Source organism: Giraffa tippelskirchi, chromosome 2 (genome assembly GCF_054371585.1).
Source record: "Giraffa tippelskirchi isolate mGirTip1 chromosome 2, T2T-mGirTip1v1.2.pri, whole genome shotgun sequence".
In the NCBI taxonomy this organism is placed as follows: Eukaryota; Metazoa; Chordata; class Mammalia; order Artiodactyla; family Giraffidae; genus Giraffa; species Giraffa tippelskirchi.
Genome location: NC_137276.1, coordinates 103692291 through 103712050, shown reverse-complemented (window position 1 = coordinate 103712050; position 19760 = coordinate 103692291). Strand labels below are relative to the sequence as shown.

At 40.1% G+C, this 19760-nt stretch overlaps 1 protein-coding gene across 15 annotated transcripts in view; it reads left to right on the top strand.

Moving 5' to 3' along the window:
- The window catches only part of NEK11 (NIMA related kinase 11), a 278952-nt gene that overhangs the window by 6830 nt on the left and 252362 nt on the right, over positions 1–19760 (top strand). For 5 of the 15 annotated variants that reach the window (XM_081569865.1, XM_081569879.1, XM_081569878.1 and 2 more), the window contains exon 3: positions 11450–11527. The exons of the other annotated variants lie outside the window; for them this stretch is intronic. In XM_081569865.1, the coding sequence (XP_081425991.1) occupies positions 11450–11527 (78 nt within the window). The remainder of the gene's footprint in view (positions 1–11449; positions 11528–19760) is intronic. 15 annotated transcript variants of the gene reach the window in all.

Sequence of the window (19760 nt, the reverse complement as noted above, 5' to 3'; positions counted from 1 at the left end):
TGCTGAAATCACGAAGGATTGTGAATATGGCTGCTCATGGAGTCTTAGAATGCTCAGAGAAAGGCAGTGCAGTGTCACGGTTAAGACCACAGGCCTTGAAGGTGAACAGATCAGGAAGTAAAGCCAGTCTTGTTCTTAACTGAGATTAAGATTATACAGGTTCCTAGTCTGAGCTTCAGTTTTCTTAGACACCACCTGGTAACTGCAACTGGAAGTGAGAAAAAAGCGTTAGTCGCTTAGTCGTGTCCATCTCTTTGTGACCCCATAGACTGTAGCCCACCAGGCTCCTCTGTCCTGCGATTTCCCAGGCAAGGTTACTGGAGTGGGTTGCCATTTCCTTCTCCAGGAATCTTCCTGACCCAGGGATCAAACCCGGTCTCCTGCATTTCAGGCAGAGTCTTTACCATCTGAGCCACCAGGGAAGCTCAACTGCAACTGGAACTCTCTAAGTAGAAGCTTTTCTTTTGCATTCCTCTTTCTTTCTTTCATTCTTTCTCTCTTTCTCTTTGACTGTGTCTTTGTTGCTGGACTTTGGTCTTCATTGCTACATGCAGGCTTTTTCTAGTTGTGGTGAGCAGAAGCTATTCTTTGTTTCAGTGCATTGATCTCTCATTGTGGTGGCTTCTCTTGTTGTGGAGCATGGGCTCTAGGCACGCAGGCCTCAGTAGTTGCGGCTTGCAGGCTCTAGAGTGTGGGCTCACTAGTTGTGGCACACAGGCTTTAGTTGCTCCTCAGCATGTGGCATATTCCTGGACTAGGATCAAACCCATGTCCCCTGCATCGGCAGGTGGATTCTTAACCACTGGACCATCAGGGAAGCCCTTGCATTCCACTTTTAAGAGAGAAAAGTCTCCAAGCAAAGCTATTTGATATTAGATATGTGATCTTACAAACTTGTATAATCTTTCTTGAGATCATAATGCTTCTGTTGTCATCTATTCTTTCCTGTTTCTATGGCTGTCTGAAAGAAACTGGTCCTCAGAATGCTGACCTTTTAGCTGTGTAGGGCAGCAGCTCACCATTGATTATTGTTTGTAATGCACACATAGAGGCAGGAAACTAAACTCATATTTTTAGCATCTTTTTCTGGGAGTGTTGACAGTTGTACATTTGGTTTGTGATAAGACCACATTAACAAGCACTGCCCATTCTCCAAGCAGTTTTGTTCAGTTCAGTTCAGTCGCTCAGTCGTGTCCGACTCTTTGCGACCCCATGAATCGCAGCACTCCAGGCCTCCCTGTCCATCACCAACTCCCGGAGTCTACCCATACCCATGTGCATTGAGTCAGTGATGCCATCCAGCCATCTCATCCTCTGTCGTCCCCTTCTCCTCCTGCCCCCAATCCTTCCCAGCATTAGGGTCTTTTCCAATGAGTCAACTCTTTGCATGAGGTGGCCAAAGTATTGGAGTTTCAGCTTCAGCATCAGTCCTTCCAATGAACACCCAGGACCGATCTCCTTTAGGATGGACTGGTTGGATCTTCTTGCAGTCCAAGGGACTCTCAAGAGTCTTCTCCAACACCACAGTTCAAAAGCATCAATTCTTCGGCCCTCAGCTTTCTTCACTGTCCAACTCTCACATCCATAGATGACTACTGGAAAAACCACAGCCTTGACTAGATGGACCTTTGTTGGCAGAGTAATGTCTCTGCTTTTCAATATGCTGTCTAGGTTGATCATAACCTTCCTTCCAAGGAGTAAGCGTCTTTTAATTTCATGGCTGCAGTCACCATCAGCAGTGATTTTGAAGCCCCCAAAAATAAAGTCTGACACTGTTTGCACTGTTGCCCTATCTATTCCCCATGAAGTGATGGGACCATGTACCATGATCTTAGTTTTCTGAATGTTGAGCTTTAAGCCAACTTTTTCACTTTCCTCTTTCACTTTCATAAAGAGGCTCTTTAGTTCTTCTTCGCTTTCTGCCATAAGGGTGGTGTCATCTGCATATCTGAGGTTATTGATATTTCTCCCGGCAATCTTGATTCCAGCTTGTGTTTCTTCCAGCCAGCATTTCTCATGATGTACTCTGCATATAAGTTAAATAAGCAGGGTGACAATATACAGCCTTGATGTACTCCTTTTCCTATTTGGAACCAGTCTGTTGTTCCATGTCCAGTTCTAACTGTTGCTTCCTGACCTGCATACAGGTTTCTCAAGAGACAGGTCGGATGGTCTGGTATTCCCATCTCTTTAAGAATTTTCCACAGTTTATTGTGATCGACACTGTCAAAGGCTTTGGCAGTTTTGTTAGATTATGTTTTTTATTCTGCTTTACATACTAGGTCATAAACATAGGAAATTGGTTTAGAGATGGGTAGAAAATACCTCCTAAAAAGATTTCTGTAATGTTATGAATGCTGTTCTCTTAACAGATCAGAGTAGATCTGACTTTCCTCATGTTTTGCAGATACACTCCTAACTTTTTGAGATGTTAAGGAGAGGGTGTGGTATCTTTGGGTTCACAGGTGTCTCAGTAAAGAAACCACCTCCAATGTAGGAGATACAGGTTTGATCCCTGGGTCGGGAAGATCCCTTGGAGGAGAAAATGGCAACTCCTCCAGTATTCTTGCCTGGAAAATCCCATGGACAGTGGAGCCTGATGGGCTGCAGTCCACAGGGTCACAAATAATCAGGCACGACTTAGCGTCAGCACACATGCACACATACATGCATAGTACTTTCACATGCCAGACTACTGTCTTGGTACCCATGTTAAAGGAGTTACTTGGCAGTCCATGAGCCTCAGCTGGTCTGTAGGTCACTGTTAACAGTTCCTGTGAACTCTAGGTCCAGGAAATATGCACTTTAGATTTAATTAAAGAACTTTCTTAGACAGTTGCAATTTGTTACTGTGCCTCTTGAGGTCATCACTCTACCATCTACATTATTCATATACTATGAATTTGTGAATTTGAATTACAATGTAAATATCACATTCCTTTATATTTTTATTGACTTTCTGCATTTACTATGAAATTTTTAAAAAGTCTATGGGCATTATACTTGATTAATAAATGTTCGGAGTGAGGGGGGATTTTTGGGCATAGAAATATCTGGCATTCTTTTTTAGTTATCACAGTAGAATAAAATTAAGCTTAAAATGATTAGTGAATGAGATAGGGGATTTTACTTTATTATACTCTGTGTCATGAAATTCATAAAACAATATTGGGGAATATTTTCTTTCATAATAAATTATAGAAACTCTGGTCTAATGATAATGTGAAGATGTGATAAAGTTAATGCATATTCCTAAAGTTTATTCTAATTCTGGCTCATAATTTTATATTTTTTGTTAAGCTGTAAATTTTTTATTATGCAAACCAAAGGTTTTGATAAGCCAGGAAGTTACTTTGATACTTAGAATAGTGTATGTAATTTAATAGGAATCATGGGCCACAGTTGGTGAATTTCAACGTTAATTTTATCAGCATAGAATGCTGGTTTTTAAAAAACTTTTATCACACTTAAGATTCAGTGACATTATTATGTGGAGTTGATTTTCTGCTGTAGTCTTTTAGTTTGTCAACTCAAGTGTGTAATACAATTTATGTAATAAACCTTTGGTTTAGACCAAGAATCAGGGAGGAAACTGAAGCAATATGATACAAGGTTTGGCCCTTAGCAGCTTCCTTTCTAGAAGAGACATAAAACAACCAGCAGCCAGTGCAGTGCTTCAGCCTTTGCGTGGCAGATTGGTCTTAGAGATGTGGGAATGGCCACTGCCCAGCTTCCTCTTAGCTACATTAGGTCATTATTTTACTAGTTTCTGTGCTTTATCTCAGAGCTTTCATTTTCTCCCTCTTTGGTTCTATCCATGAAAATATCTAAATATTTCCCTCCTTAACTGTACACCTCCCCTTTGGTCTTTGCCTGAATATGCTCAACATGGTTAACATGAAAATGCCTTTTCTCTCCGCAGGACATTTTTTCCCAGTATCAAGTCTGTTTTGTATGAGATGAGGATCCTAAATAGGAATGGCCACCAAATCCTTAGAGAAATGTCCCCAAGCCCACACAATGAGGCCCAGGACCTTGCCTCCCAGGAAAGCTCTGGGGCCTGTATTAGAGTGGATTTTTTAAAGCCTTAACAAGCAGATTTCCCTCCCAGCCATGGAAACAATATGGGAGAGATGGAGGCTGGCGGCTGCTGATAGAATTAGCCATATTGACAGCAAGAGCAGGGTGGTCTTAGACCTTGAGAATAAAGGAGGTGAAAAGTTATAAAGAGGCAATAAGAAGAAACCCAGAACAGTCCAGGTCCTTTATTGTAAAGCTAAAAAAATGGCTGTCCTTAGCCCAGTCCCTCCTGAGAATATCTCAGATCTATAGCCCAATTCCAAAGTGTTGTGTTGAGTTGTAACCACCAACAGGGGTAGGGCCAAGGGGGTCAGGGCTTTTGAAGGACGGAACCATGCTAAAGCCATCACATTAAGATCCATTCCTCAGCTTTTCATCTTAACACACCTAGAGATGATCAGTCTAGGTGAGGGACAAATTCAGATGAGATCACTCTATAAATCATGATGCCACTTCTTAATTCTAGGCTTAGAATGAATAAGCATCTCCTTTCATGTACCTCCCCACTATTTTCTGGGGTGAGGCTGGAGAAGCTGAATGTCTAATCAGAAGTGAAAGTATAACTAAAACGAAATAGATGGAAGAATTAGACAGTTATTTGATTAAATCAGATGAAGGGTCTCTTCTTCATAATAGAGAACACTGTTCCCAGTGACTGTTTTCCTGGGAACCCTCAGAGCCAGTGTATGTCTCCTGAACACTCCAGAGGCACGTACTTACAGTTAACCCTTGGCTACCTCCTTTTCCAGTATTGAAGGTAACATGCATACATTTTGCAAAAATACATGTGTGCATAAAGCAGGAAAGTGATCTGTAATCCTGCCATCCAACTTCTGGTGTTTCCTGTATGCACTGACAAATGTTTATTCAGTCTTCAAGGAGACACGGCAGTGGTCATGGTCGTTGCCTCAAAGATTGAGGACAAGGAGTGAAGGAGACTAACTTTCCACTGAACCATTTTTGTGCATTTGGAATTTTGTACCGTGTGCAAGCTTGAAAAAATCCTTACAGTAAATAAAAGAAACTCGATATTCATTCAGCAAATCTGGTGACCAGATTCTGGTACTCTCTGAAGTGGAAGTGAAAAACTGTTGTGCCTTTTTGTATCCTCAGGGATATTATATAATGACTATTTCAGTGTATCCTTTCTGTCAGTGGTATACGTCTGAAACACTAAGGAATAACCAAGCTTCAGTCACTGAGAAGTGCTGGGCATTCTTTGCCTCAGTTGAAGAATATTTGAGCCAGTTCAGTTAGTAAAGAATCTGCCTGCAAGGCAGTAGACCCCGGTTCGATTCCTGGGTCGGGAAGATCCGCTGGAGAAGGGATAGGCTACCCACTGCAGTATTCTTGGGCTTTCCTTTTGGCTCAGCTGGTAAAGAATCCACCTGCAATGCGGGAGACCTGGGTTCGATGCCTGAGTTGGGAAGATCCCCTGGAGAAGGGAAGGGCTACCCACTCCAGTATTCTGGCCTGGAGAATTCCATGAATTATACAGTCTATGGGGTCGCAAAGAGTCAGACACGACTGAGCAACGTTCACTTTCACTTTCAATGGATTATAGCCACTTTTGCTGAGATGCTCAGGTTAATTAGAAAAAAAGGACTTCATCCATTTTCAAGTTTGTTTACAACACATTGAGACATGGAGAAATCAGTTTGCTTATTATAAGAAATGAACTAAAAAGCCTCCCTTTCTGTGTACATGTTTTCACTGTTTATGGGAAAGGACATTATTTCCTCTTAGAGAATTAATAAATTGATTTTAGTAGCCTGCCAGTGTCAAGAATAATTAAAAATGAGTATTAGTTCTTTATCAGAATGTATAGATTTTATAATATTTGAAACAGCTTTCAGTGACTCAGAATGATAGTAATTTCTGCTATTTAATAGCAGATAGCCTTCAGCAAAGCTACTACTTATATATTGCATCTACTAGCACCTATTTATGGATTTTCAGTCTGATTTACTTAATTATTTGAACATATCTTTACTTTCAGTTTTGAGTCATTCTAAATAAAACATCAGTAGATTTAATGAGCGGAGAAGGCAATGGCAACCCACTCCAGTACTCTTGCCTGGAAAGTCCCGTGGACAGAGGAGCCTGGTGGGTTGCAGTCCATGGGGTTGCTACGAGTCAGGCATGACTGAGTGACTTCATTTTCACTTTTCACTTTCCTGCATTGGAGAAGGGAATGGCAACCCACTCCAGTGTTCTTGCCTGGAGAATCCCAGGGACGGGGGAATCTGGTGGGCTGCTGTCTATGGGGTCTCACAGAGTTGGACACGATTGAAGCGACTTAATAGCAGCAGCAGCAGCAGCAGATTTAATGAGTCTTGCTTTAAGCCTGTTCTCTGTACTCTTATTAAAGCTATTATTTCTATATTATGACCAGGAGTTCTCCCCAGCAGGTATCTGTGATGATGGAATTGGGTTGTTGAGTGAGCTGAGTTAATTTAATAGGATTCAATGGTTTATGCGTTGGAGAGTTATAAAAGCAATTTGGAGGAAACTAATGATTTCTTTCCATTTTGCCCTGCCAGAAAATATAGTTTTCTTCTGTTTTTTTTGTTGTTGTTGTTGCTGTTATTGTAGTGATCAAGTCTTTTCTCCTTAAAATCTCCAGTCTTTTAATAAGAGATTATAATATGAGTGCATCTTAAAATCTCTTTTAAAGTAGTTCATGTTCTGGAACATATTGTGTGTAGGCTCCTCCTAGGTAAATCTGGACAGGCTAAGTTTGAACTTAGACTTCACTTTGAGCTTTGCCACTTCTTGGTTTGCAGTAATTCAGGTCCTCTGAGATTCTGGCCATCTGACAGCATTAAGGTTTGGGAGCTGGAAGGGAAAAGGGAGAAGAGAAGGTGGGTGCACACTGGTTTACCCCAGTTGTGGTAATTAATAAAGTTGACATTCTGGGATAAGTGATTCATGTCTTCCTGAGGCTGCATGTATGAGCAGGAAAGAAGCCATGAGCTTTTTATCTCGGTGTAATACTTAGGAATGAGGGATGACTAATAAATACAATACCTTAGGATGAGTAGGGCACAAGGAAACCCTCCACTTTAGGAGCCAAACAAGCCTGCCTTGAAGACTGAACCACCAAGAAGCATTCAGAAGGAAGACAACAACACACAAAAAGCCTTTTTTAAAAATGCTTTTTTCTTACATTACTGCTGTTTGAAAGAAAACAAAAGTGATTTATTTAAAATATGTTGACAGGAGAAGAGTATAGATAAATTACTTTAGTATATTTATTACATTTTCAGACTATTTAAATTCTTTCCTTATACCACTCTGTTGTTCCAGTGTATTGCTTTGGATACACTGCACTGTATTGCTTTGGATACACTGTGGATTTGTGAGTAGAGAAGCTGACGGTTTTGCTAACACTGAATAATACCCCCAGGAAATAGGGAATATTATTCTTCATAAATGTATGAGATGGGGGTAGGGATATCTAAGCTATTTTAGTGAATAATATCTTTAAATGTACTTGGATATGCTGGTCCCTTTATGTTGTCATTGTTGACTACTTCAAGTTTTAAAAACACAAGATTTGTGTAAGCCTATTATTTTAAATGTGATTTTTGTCTAATTTATTCAATAAATTGGAGATGGAAATGGCGATCCACTCCGGTATTCTTGCCTGGAGAATTCCTTGGACAGAGGAGCCTGGTGGGCCACAGTCCATAGGGTCGCAAAGAGTCGGATGCGACTGAAGCAACTTAGCACTTAGTGTTCAGTAAATACAACAAAATGCTTTGAGGATGAAGGTACAGTATACAAGAACAAAACTTTATAGGTGTAGGACAGCTCATGTTTTTATCCCCTAACAAATAAAGGATTTTTTTTTTCCTGTAGGATGTGTTACAGCTAAGACTGAGATGAGTTTTGATAGATTCCAAATCCAAGGTTTTTAATGGTTGATGTCACAATATTTTTCAGGCTAACTTTAGTTTCCTGATGCCAGAACAAACTGTAACTAGCCCTTCTTGTTCTTGATTCTATTCAAGCAGCCTTCCTTCTTGAGAGAATCTTTCCTCCAGCAGCTTTTGTTGGAACAAGCCAGCCAGCACTGGGCCTGGCACCGAGCTGGCAGTTCCCTGAACTGTCACTTGCTCCTGCAGGATCATCTGAGAGGGTATCTTGTTTTCCCAGTCCTTTCCCTTCTGATCTGATCTGCTTCCTTTTTTGACACGTGCATTGACCTGGAAATAGGCATGGGCAGTTTTGCCCAGTACCCACCTCTATAATATTTTGAGCTGAAAATTTGAGTTGTGATACCGTCCACCGTTAAATAACTCGGAAAATGAGATTCATCTATAACTTAATCGTCAAAGAAATGAGAAAGCAGAAAACTCTCAGGTTAAAATTAGTTTTGGCTTACTTTATTACTCCTGAGCAGATTTTCCCAGGGAAGAAATTTGGTTGCCATGACATTCATGTCTAAATAGTAAACTTAGATTTAACTATATGACTTGAAAGTCAACAAGGAAGAAAAACAACAACCTTTATGTTACTATTAGCTTCTTGGTCAGTTATTCCTAAGCTTCACTTTTAGAACCAGTGATTTGTAAATTTATATTTACATGGGAAATAGATATACTTAACGCCAAAGTTTCTAAAAGTAGCTTGTGTGCTACATTAATTGTGCATTATATAAATAATTTCATGTAGTTTTAAAAATATGCAGTTAATATTATGTGACTCATTGCTTTAAAATACTATGAAATTGAATTTCTGTTCCATAGTCTTAACAGGGATAAAATCACTTTTTACTTCTCAGCTGCTCTCATAGCCCCCTTTACCTGATAATTGTAAGTATGAATTGTTCAATTATGAAAGCTTTGACATGTAGAAAATACTAATTAGGACAGCATTGCTATTATTTAGTAATCATGTGAAAAATCTACCCAAAGTTTTAGTTATTGAAAAAGCAAACCCTGAGCATGAGGAAACTTTTGGAGCTGATGGGCATCCTTGTTGTCATGATTGTGGAGATGGTTTTGTGGGCATATCCAGATGTCAAAATTTATCAAATTATATACCTTAAATATGTGCAGTATATAACATTCCAATTATACCTTAATAAGTGTTTATAGGGCTTTCCTGGTAACTCAGCTGGTAAAGAATTCACCTGCAATGCAGGAGACCCCAGTTCTATTCCTGGGTCCGAAAGATCCCCTGGGGAAGGTATAGGCTACCCTACTCCAGTATTCTTGGACTTCCCTGGTGGCTCAGATGGTAAATAATCTGCCTGCAATGAGGGAGACCTGAGTTTGATCCCTGGGTTTAGAAGATCCCCTGGAGGAGGGCATGGCAACCAACTCCAGTATTCTTGCCTAGAGAATCCCTGTGGACAGAGGAGCTTGGCAGGCTACAGTCCGTGGGGTTGCAAAGAGTCAGACACGACTGAGCGACTAAGCGCAAAGCACAGGTGTGTTTAGAAAATACAAACCTTGTGAAAAGACAGCCTTCAGAATGGGAGAAAATAATAGCAAACAAAGCAACTGACAAAGAATTAGTCTCAAAAATATACAAGCAGCTCATGCAGCTCAATACCAGGAAAATAAATGACCCAATCAAAAAACAGGCCAAAGAACTCAACAGACATTTCTCCAAGAAGACGTACAGATGGCTAACAAACACATGAAAAGATGCTCAACATCACTCATTATCAGAGAAATGCAAATCAAAACCACAATGAGGTACCATCTCATGCCCGTCAGAATGGCTGCTATCCAAAAGTCTACAAAGAATAAATGCTGGAGAGGGTGTGGAGAAAAGGGAACCCTCTTACACTGTTAGTGGGAATGCAGACTAGTATAGCCCCTATGGAGAACAGTGTGGAGATTCCTCAAAAAACTGGAAATAGAACTGCCATATGACCCAGCAATCCCACTGCTGGGTATACACACCGAGGAAACCAGAGTTGAAAGAGACCCATCTGCCCCAATGTTCATCGCAGCACTGTTTATAATAGCCAGGACATGGAAGCAACCTAGATGTCCATCAGCAGATGAACGTATAAGAAAGCTGTGGTACATATACACTATGGAATATTACTCAGCTATTAAAAAGAATGCATTTGAGTCAGTTCTAATGAGGTGGATGAAACTGGAGCCTGTTATACAGAGTGAAGTAAGTCAGAAAGAAAAACACCAATACAGTATATTAATGCATATGTATGGAATTTATAAATATGGTAACAATGACCATATATTTGAGACAGCAAAAGAGACACAAATGTAAAGAACAGATTTTTTGGACTCTGTGGGAGAAGGCGAGGGTGGGATGATCTGAGAGAATAGCACTGAAACATGTATATTATCATATGTGAAATAGATCGCCAGTCCAGGTTCGATGCATGAGACATGGCGCTCAGGGCCGGTGCGCTGGGATGACCCTGAGAGATGGGATGGGGAGGAAAGTGGGAGGGAGGTTCAGGATGGGGAATACATGTAAACCGATGGCTGATTCATGTCAATATATGGCAAAAACCACTACAATGTTGTAATTAGCCTCCAATTAAAATAAATTAATTTAAAAAAGAAAATGCAAACCCTGGACCATGGTACGTGGAACCTCTGAGGTTGTTAAGCTGGTTGATTTTGCAGTTGCTAGTGATAATCATTGTGAAATGTGATGGCTTAAGCTTAATGTTGCCTTCTTAATCTTTGAGTTCAGACCAATCAATCTTGTTTTTAGATCAGAGAAAAGTTAAAGGCTTTGTTTTTCAGGACCTTTATTGAGCAAGTGAGGAAGGAAGGTTAAATACATATGTTCTAAGTTTCCAAATTTCCAATAGAAAATTTGGAATATTGAAGCTTTGATTAGAATGTATCTGGGTGTCAGTTTCCTCAAATTCCTACATGTAGTTGGCACTCAGCGTTTTAGTTTGAATGATATTTCCACTTCCCTATTAGTTTGAGTTTGGAGAAACCTCTAGAAACCTAATCACATAGCTACACCTGCCTTCCCTCAGGAGAGATATGAGGAAAGTTATGGCCTGGCAGCCCTTCATTTCCTCTCTGCTTCATCTTCCTTCTAATGGGCCTCACACAAGTACAGATATTGTGGGTTTGGAGGCAAGATCAGACAATGCAGTTTTTACAGTAACGGATTTGCTATTTGTTGATCAGCTGCTTTTATTTCATTTGCTCTTTGAAAGATATTTCAGTACAATGATTATGGAGCTTTAACTATTAATATTTCCATTATTTTCAGAATTGTTTTAGAAATGAAAATTATAAGAAGGTTCAATGACATGTTATGTGCAAGGCAGTTTAACATTACTTAGGAATGGGTGTTTAATATGGATGGGACTTGACACATAGCTGAAGTAAACCTTACTCTCTTTAAAAAGGTTGAATTTTGAACTCAGAAGGGGAAAGGTGTATTCAACACGTTTTGAAAACCAAGAGCAGTGGATAATTTCCTCCAGGTAAAGCTTATTTTAGCATTATTTTGCTCTCTGCACAGTGATAAAAACTTCCTGTGTGTGTGTCTTTGTATATATGTACATAAACACAAAAACTGTGAATATGTATATATGTGTGTGTGTGTGCATATATACATAGACATAAACACACAAGTATATGCATGTGTGTGTATATTCACACATGGACATTCTTGATTTCATAGTTTTTCAGTTCAGCGCTAGTTTCAGCAGCAGAGGTTGTACTCAGCTGATAACAAATATCCTGGTCTGATGGATGAAGTGATCAGGGCTTAGTGTTTCATATATTGGAGAGACACTGGAGTGCCCTGCGGGGAACTTCCACTGTATACTAATTCAAAAGGCGTTAATATGGCCCCCTCATTGAAAAGCACCTGCTGGGATCCCTGACTCCCCTGCCACCACTGTGTGGGGTGATGTGGGGTGTCCCTTTGGCAGTTGCCTGTGACTCATCTCATGCCATTAGCTAGACTCTCTCCAGGATTCCTTGGAAACTGTGCGCCTGCCTGAATAATTTACTACCTAGAGATCAATTATTCATAACTCATTATTACAACTGATATAAAACCTAAAGGTGGAGTCATTCTGCCCCTCATGAATATCCAACAGATCATCAGGAGATTGCAGTAGAGTTTTAAGTCCTCATGGTCCCCACTGCCTGTTTGTTTGTCTGAAGGGATCCCAGAGAGAACAGCCTTCTGAAATGGAACCAGAGAGGATGAAAGCAGCAGCAGATGACTCCCTGCTGCTCATGCTGCACTGCTCCATCTCTTCATGCTGTTTGTCCTTTTAATTCTGGCCTTATTTACACCTAGAAATAAAATTTCAGTTTGGGAGAATTTAGGAGACATTTATAGCACTGTTGGTTTTATTAAACTACTCCTGGGAGGCAAACAATGATGCAAAACTTGTCCTTAGAATATCTGTTCTGGGACAAAATGCGCTAGGTATGTATAGTACCTTTTATTGACATTAGTCATGCTGCATTTGCTTGTTCCATCAGTTATATCTGAGTTGTATTTTATTTATTTTTTAGCCCATATCTTTCATATAAAGAAATGCTATATTTTTGCACATATATAAAAAGCATTCTAATAAAAGTGTGGAAGTATAACCAAAAGAAGCCTGATTATTTTTTTCTATTAAGGGAATAGGAAATTGTTTGACTTAAGCCAGACTGATTAATTTAAAAAATAATCACCAATCTTTTAAATACGTGTAGAAAATTGTTGGAGAGTTTGAAGTTCAGTTACTTTGGCCATGAAGCAGAGGTTTGCCTTTGGGGTTTGGCTGCCACTGGATTCGCTAGTGTTGAAGAATGGGCAGAAGTCTGTGAGCTTCGCACTCTGGGAGCCATCTCAGTGTGGTGGCCCTTTCTTAATTACCAAAGATAGATTGGTACTGATTTTGAGCATAAGAGTTCTAAGATGCTGGGGTTAATCTTTACCTGATTGAAAACCGTAGCCTATAGATAAAAATCCCAGAGTGTTGAGAAAGCATTTTTTAGTAGCATTCTCAGATTTTTTTTGTACTGATGTTGGTTCTCCAAATGAAATGAAGGCTAAATATTTAAGCAAGATTTAAATGGCCTGAACCCGTACTTTTCACACTGAACCATACCTATGATGTCCCAGATGACCCACGAAGCAGGACTTTAAATATGGATTTCATTTTATAATTGTGAAAATATATGTGTAATTTTAAAAAATTTAGTGCAAATATGACTATGTCATGGAGTAGAATAAAAATTTGCATAATTTTGAAATTTTAATATAATTTTAATAGATTATACATTTATATGGCTCAAAAAATATAAAAAGCTGTGCTGTGAAAAGTGTCCTGTCATCCTTGTCCCCCTTTTTCTGAGTTCCCATTCTCTTCCTCAAAATGTAATCGGTTTGTTTCCTGTGGATCCTTCCAGAGATGCTTTGTGCATTTATAGGCAACTCTGAAATACAGATTCTTGTTTTTGTCCCTTTCTGATAAAAACTATCATATTATACACTTCTGTTTCATGCTTTCTTTCATATGCCAAGATATCTGGGAGAGCTTTGCATGTCAGTATATAGAGAATGGATGGAATCACTGATTCAGTGGACATGAACTTGGGCAAACTGCAGGAGATAGTGAGGGACAGAGAACCTGGCGTGCTGCAGTCTGTGGGTCGTGAAGAGTTGAACACAACTTGACTAAACAACAACAACAACATTTAGAGAATGTTTCCATTCTTTAACAACTATATACTTACTACATTCCATTGTATGACTGTGGTATAATTTAGCTACTTTCCTGTTGCTATACATTTGGGTTGTTCTTAATCTTTTGGTATTAAAAACACTGCTGCAGTGAATAACCTTGAACATTATCTTTTCACAAATACGTCAGTTTCTTACATGAATTTTTAAAGTAAAGCATGAGATTTCAGACATGTTCTGCTTTTGGCAGTTCTGTTCCAGGGTATAAGTTTTTTCTTCTTTGCTACTAGAGGTATTTTGCTGGAAAAGTTTGAGAAGCACTGCTGGAAACTTCTTATAGAGATCTCATGGTAAGATGATTTTTTCACTCTTTGAAATAACTTGTCTGTGACGTGATAGTGACAACAATGTTACTTTGCCATCCTGTGTGTCTCGGAGGTGATGTAAGAAAGGGTGTAAATCTGGTGGCAAGTCATTTATAAACGAAAATCATGTTGTGAAATTGTCTAGTTTGTGGTGTAGGCAAGCGTTCGATACTATGAAACATGTACAGCTGTGATTTTTGGGAACTAGCTCATTGCCCTCTGACCCTGAAATTGTTGATAGGTGTTCTGTGTAAAAAGTGGTTACATGATTAAATGAGTTTGGAAAACGTTGGATTCCACAGAATTAAGACCCTGTGCTAAGGAACTCTTCAGAGCCTGAAATCTGCTGGCTACATTGTGACCCTTCCAGAGCTTTTACTGAGTGTTCAGCCACTGAATTCCCTTCCCCAGCCCCTCTTACTAGCACTGGTGTTCTGAGGAGCCAGCTCAGGAGTTACTACCCATGTTGAACACCGTGGTACCAAGTGGAAGTTGTTGGTTACAAGGATATGTGGTATCTAACTAAGTTCACAAGAGATTCAGTAAAAGGAATAGGAATGAAAAGTCGCTGTTTTAATGCTGACCATCATGACCAGCAGGTGGTGGTAAAGTGACATGCAGACCAGCTCCTGACAGGGCAGCATCTCTACCTGTAGGGTTAACTCAAGTCCTCATGCCATCTTCACTTGGTTGCAGTCTACCCATATTTTAACTTCACTGGTTAAGTGAATAAGAGGCTAAAAATAGATCATTAATGTACTTTTAATTTATTCCTAGGAAAGCAAAAGTAAGCTGAAAAAAAAACTTTTTATCTTCACAGACTATTTTAACTGACACGAAATAGGTTTGTTTTTTCTTGCCATCCTGTATTAGATTGACATTTCCTAGTTTTAGTCTATATTGAAAGAAAAAGCCATAAATTTGACTAAACTTTCCTCTACATTGTCCTTGAGCATGGCCAAGAGCAGCTTCATCTAACAAGCATCTGGCTAGTGGCTATGGCCACTGTCCTCCAGGAGCTTGCATTGGGCTGAAAATAGGATTTGAATGCAAATAGCTCTATCAGAAGGGCCATGGGTGGGAGGGATCAGGGTCTCTTAAACGTTGAGAGAGCTCCGGACCACTTCTATTCTTTGAGACCTTGTAAAGCAGGGTAGCAAAAATGGGGTATATTTTTAGTTTAAACACATAAAAAAAATTCAAAACGCAAAAATGTGATGCAGTGTGACTGTATTGCTCACAAGATAATTATAGAATTACTATAAATTATAATTCCTAGTGTTTTATAGCTGGAGTGGCCCAGAAATGAGAAATATATTTAAAGTTGGTTAGGGACATATTTCAGAGCTGCCAGTGGATATGTGTGACAGAGGGTGCAATTGGGCTTAGAGTGCTGATCAAGAGACAACGTTCAAAGTGTTTGAGGAATCTGCAGCCCTGAGCAGAAGGACATTTTAGTCATTTTGGTGAGAAACACTGATGCAGATGATAAACCCAGAGGAGCTGCAAGGAGGAGAGGCTCTTCCAGGGAAGGGCACCTGGTTACCTGATGGGTGTGGCATTGCTAGGATGGCCTAGGGAGTGGTTATAGCTTAGCTTGATGGGTGTCTCTTGATGCGTAGGACCAGTTTGATGACCCTCCAGAAGTGCAGCTGGGCAGCCTTTCCTCCCATCCCTTCCTCCTCCTCACTCCAAGGCTGAGCTGGCTTTGCCTCTCTTGATGTAGCAGAGTAGGGCTGATGTCCTCGTTAACTAACCAGACCATATGCCACCCCAGGAACAGGAGGGCTATGATGCCTTGGTATTCCCGGGTGAAAAGCAGGGTCACTCTTGAGGATCTATCTTGCTGAGTTCCACAGGGAAAAATAAAGAGACCCAGTTTATATCAGCCAAATGCTTGATGCCACAGAGTCATTCAGTCAGTGGCAATTAGGAAGTAACTCACAGTGTGAATGGGTGGGTTGCTCACTGTCAGGTGCTGCTCTAGGCCTGGGATATAGCGGTGAACACAGCAAAGTCAGTTCTCAGTGCGGGTAGGGGAGCATTCTGGTGGAGCTGAGGAGAGAGAGAGACAATGAATAATTCAGGTCATGTAATGCGTTGAAATGTGATTAAGTGCTATGGAAAGAAGAAGATGGGAGTGCTGGGTGTGTATCTGTCTGATCTGTGCTTGTTCATGGTTCATGTATGTTTGGTATTAGAATGATATTCAATAGTGACTCTGACAAAAACAGCTGATATAAAAGACCATCAGAAGGCATTTTGGAGCAAAACCTGTCACTAAAGCTCTTGTTTTCCTAACAGCAGAGGGATACAACATTTTTGCATATGTTGATATTTCTAATGTGTGTTATTCAGTTCCTTTTTTCTGGATGTGGGAACCAGGTTACAGGGGAAAAAAGATGACTGGGCTGGGGAGATGGCCCTTGAGTTTTCCTCTGAAGAGTTTTAACCTCATTTCACGGCCTTGAGGTTCAGTGGAGACTTCTATGAAATCTCTGGCTGGTTCACACTGTCTCTACCTCGTTGTGTGTCCTTCTCTGCTGGAGAGATTTTACACCAGGATGAATGATGCTGTGGTGCTGGGTTGAGCGAGATCTCAAAGGGGATAGCTCCCTGCTGTTAGGAACCAGGTGTTTTTACAGGGGCATTCAGCTTCACGTAGTGCCTCCATCAGCAGCCAGTTGCATACCATTTGTTTTCTCATGATCAGGGTCAGTGATGGGGGCCCTCAGGAAGTCCTCCATGTGGGGTCCGAAAGCCTCCAGACACCTTCATTAATGATTTCTCTCAGGAAGCACATGGGTCTAATGCTCAGTGACTACTTTGTTATTTTTAATTGTCACCCTGAGATATAGGTGCCTCCCTTCTGAAAGATGGACTGTGCGCTGCAGTGAGAAAAACATGCAGCATTTGAGGGGCTCTCTGAGCAGAGCCCCTCATGGTGGGAAAGCAGGCCAATGTGCTGTCCATGGTGCTGGCCTCACCACTGCGCTTCCAGATGTGGGCCTGCTCTCTGCTTTGAAAAAGGATAGTCCAACAGAGCCAGTGCCTTCCGCGGGTGGGCACCTCCTTCTGTCCTCGGCTTCCAGTCTCAGAGAAAGCCAAACCGGTTCTGAGTCAGGGCTATTTAGACACTGAAGAATATCCTCTTCAGGCTGAGGGCTGAAAGCTGCTGATGTAATATCTGGATATTGCTTGTCATTGTAGTCTGTATAAATGAAGCACATGGACTGATCTCCATCTTCTTATGGCTGGAAGCCTCCATCACAGTTCCCTTTCTATAGCAGTGGTCACTGTGGAGAAGTGATAGGCATAGCTCTAGGGGGTGCTAGAGAGCCAAGAATAAACATAAGATGTCCTGTATCATAACTGAGTATTTAACCATTTCACTTTGAAAACAAACTCTGTAATTGATTAAGGATGAAGTATTTTATTTTCTTTTGTTTTAACTTTCTATGAATATAAAACTCTTCAAAGTTGATTCTGAAAATCCCAGAAATTTTGTCTTTTTATATTGCTTCCCATTAATTATAGTATAACCTTTTCATTTGAAAAAACAAAGTACTTCAACAGTATCATTTCATTTGAGTTTTCAGTAATTCAATGAGGATGCTTCAAGTAAAAACTTTTTAAAAAAATTCTAGGTAAACTACAAGGTATTACTGATCTCTAGTTCAGGAGAACCTGTAACACTAAAAATACATTTTTAGATTATTTTAAGGAGAAGCATTATTATTCTTGTGTCTTGTAGTTCATTGAAACTACTATGAATTGCATCAGTTTTATTTCAGGGTATTTTTTCTGAGTATTTTTTCTGGAGTTACAAATACAAGAGGAAATTTTATTACATATGTCAATTTTGCTTTTTACCTGTATTCTTGAAGAGCTAGGGTGAAGCTTTTCTAATTCAATAGTCATATTTCCCTGACATAATTTAGAATTTTAGAGGTGCAACTCACAAGAAATAAAGCCTAATTGTAAAATGTAAGAAAAATCCCATCAGAGAGTCTTGTCCTTCATGGGAGCTCTGTCAATGTACTTAATCCTTCCATATAGTTCCTTCAGGAACCGAACCAAATTAAGATCTATCCACATGGTGTGAGGTATATGTATTTAATGACACTTGAATCAGAGTTTGCACATAGTTGATTCCTGTTTGACCTTTTCTACTGACTTTAGAAAGTCAGTTTTTAAGTAAGCCCACTGGTGGTAGTGTTGCTCTGAGTACCCGATTTGTGTGGGCAGATAAAGACATTTCAGTTTCTATAAATGTTTCTATGGCCTCCTGACTTCCTTACCTGTGACCGTGGTCTCACAGTCCTTCCATGTTAAGAACATTTACAGCAGCGATAGACACATAGATAACTGACTGATTGAGCCCTGCCTCACTTTGTCAAACGTGTAAAAGCAAAATTGATCCAATGACCAAGAACGAATTTGGTTCACTTAACAAGAGTCAATTATAAACAGCTTTTATGTTTGAAGATTATAGGTGGGACTGGCTATAAACTTTTTGGGGTGCAGTAAAAAATGAAAATGCAGAGCCCCTTGTTAAAAATTATTAAGAATTTTAAGCTTGTGATAACAGAGCATTAAATCAAGTGTGGGTCCCTTCCAGTCATCAGGTCGTGGGTACCTGCATAGGCCCCATTCCCAGGAAGTCAGCCCGGAGCACAGGATAGTAGTGGAGACTGCTGTGCAGGAGGGGGACCAGCAAACAGAGTCTCCCCCATATGACAGACCTATGGCAAAGTTCAGTAGCTTCAAAACAGTTACTAGTTTGGTTCCAGGGGTCTAAAGATAATTAGCAAGGGTGAAGTAATATTGCTTGAACAGATCTTTATAACCTCACACGAAATCTTAACATAAAGGCCTGGGAGGCCATGTTTAATAAGAGGAAATATGCTTTGTTTTGTCCTTTGTCAACGGACGTTCATTGCTTTCCTCATTAAGGCAGTTTGTCTAGCCTTCTGATGATTAACTGAGTGAAGTTTATCTGAACAGTGTTCTCTGGTCTGAAGGACCATAGATTAATCATAGGTGGTGTTCCACATTCACTCCATTTCCTTTCCTCATTTTCCCTGTTACCTGAAAGCAAATGGCCCTAGCTTTGCTCCTTTACCTGTTATGCAGTTTTATGTTTCTAGAGTCTAAAGGAAATCTCTATTTGAATATCTAGGCAGTGTCTGAAATTTAGCAAATCAAATGGAAAGTATCCTTCTTCTCTGGTAGTTACCACTCCCAATTCTGAATAATGCTAAATAGTATCACATGTGACTGCCTTCTCTTCCCACCACATATTCAATTACCTGCCAGTTCTTCCTTAAGAATCTTTCAAATTTACCTTTATTCTCCACTGTGATCTCACTATATAAGCCTTTGTGATTTTTACATCTGTAGTCGCTTCCTGGCTGGTGGGTGACTACTTTTGCCTCAAGCTCAAAGGTAACTATTTTTCAAAATACTATTTTTGTAATGTCACTCTCTTGCTAAAGATCTTACAGCACTTGAATCCCTTCTGTCAGACAAAATGTAAATTAAGCCTCATGTTCAAGACATTCTGTCAGCTGGACCTTCTCTCTGTCTGAACTGTATCAGTATTTATTCCCCAACATGACCAGTTCACTTCCCCTCCCCATGCTCCTAGGAGAGAGA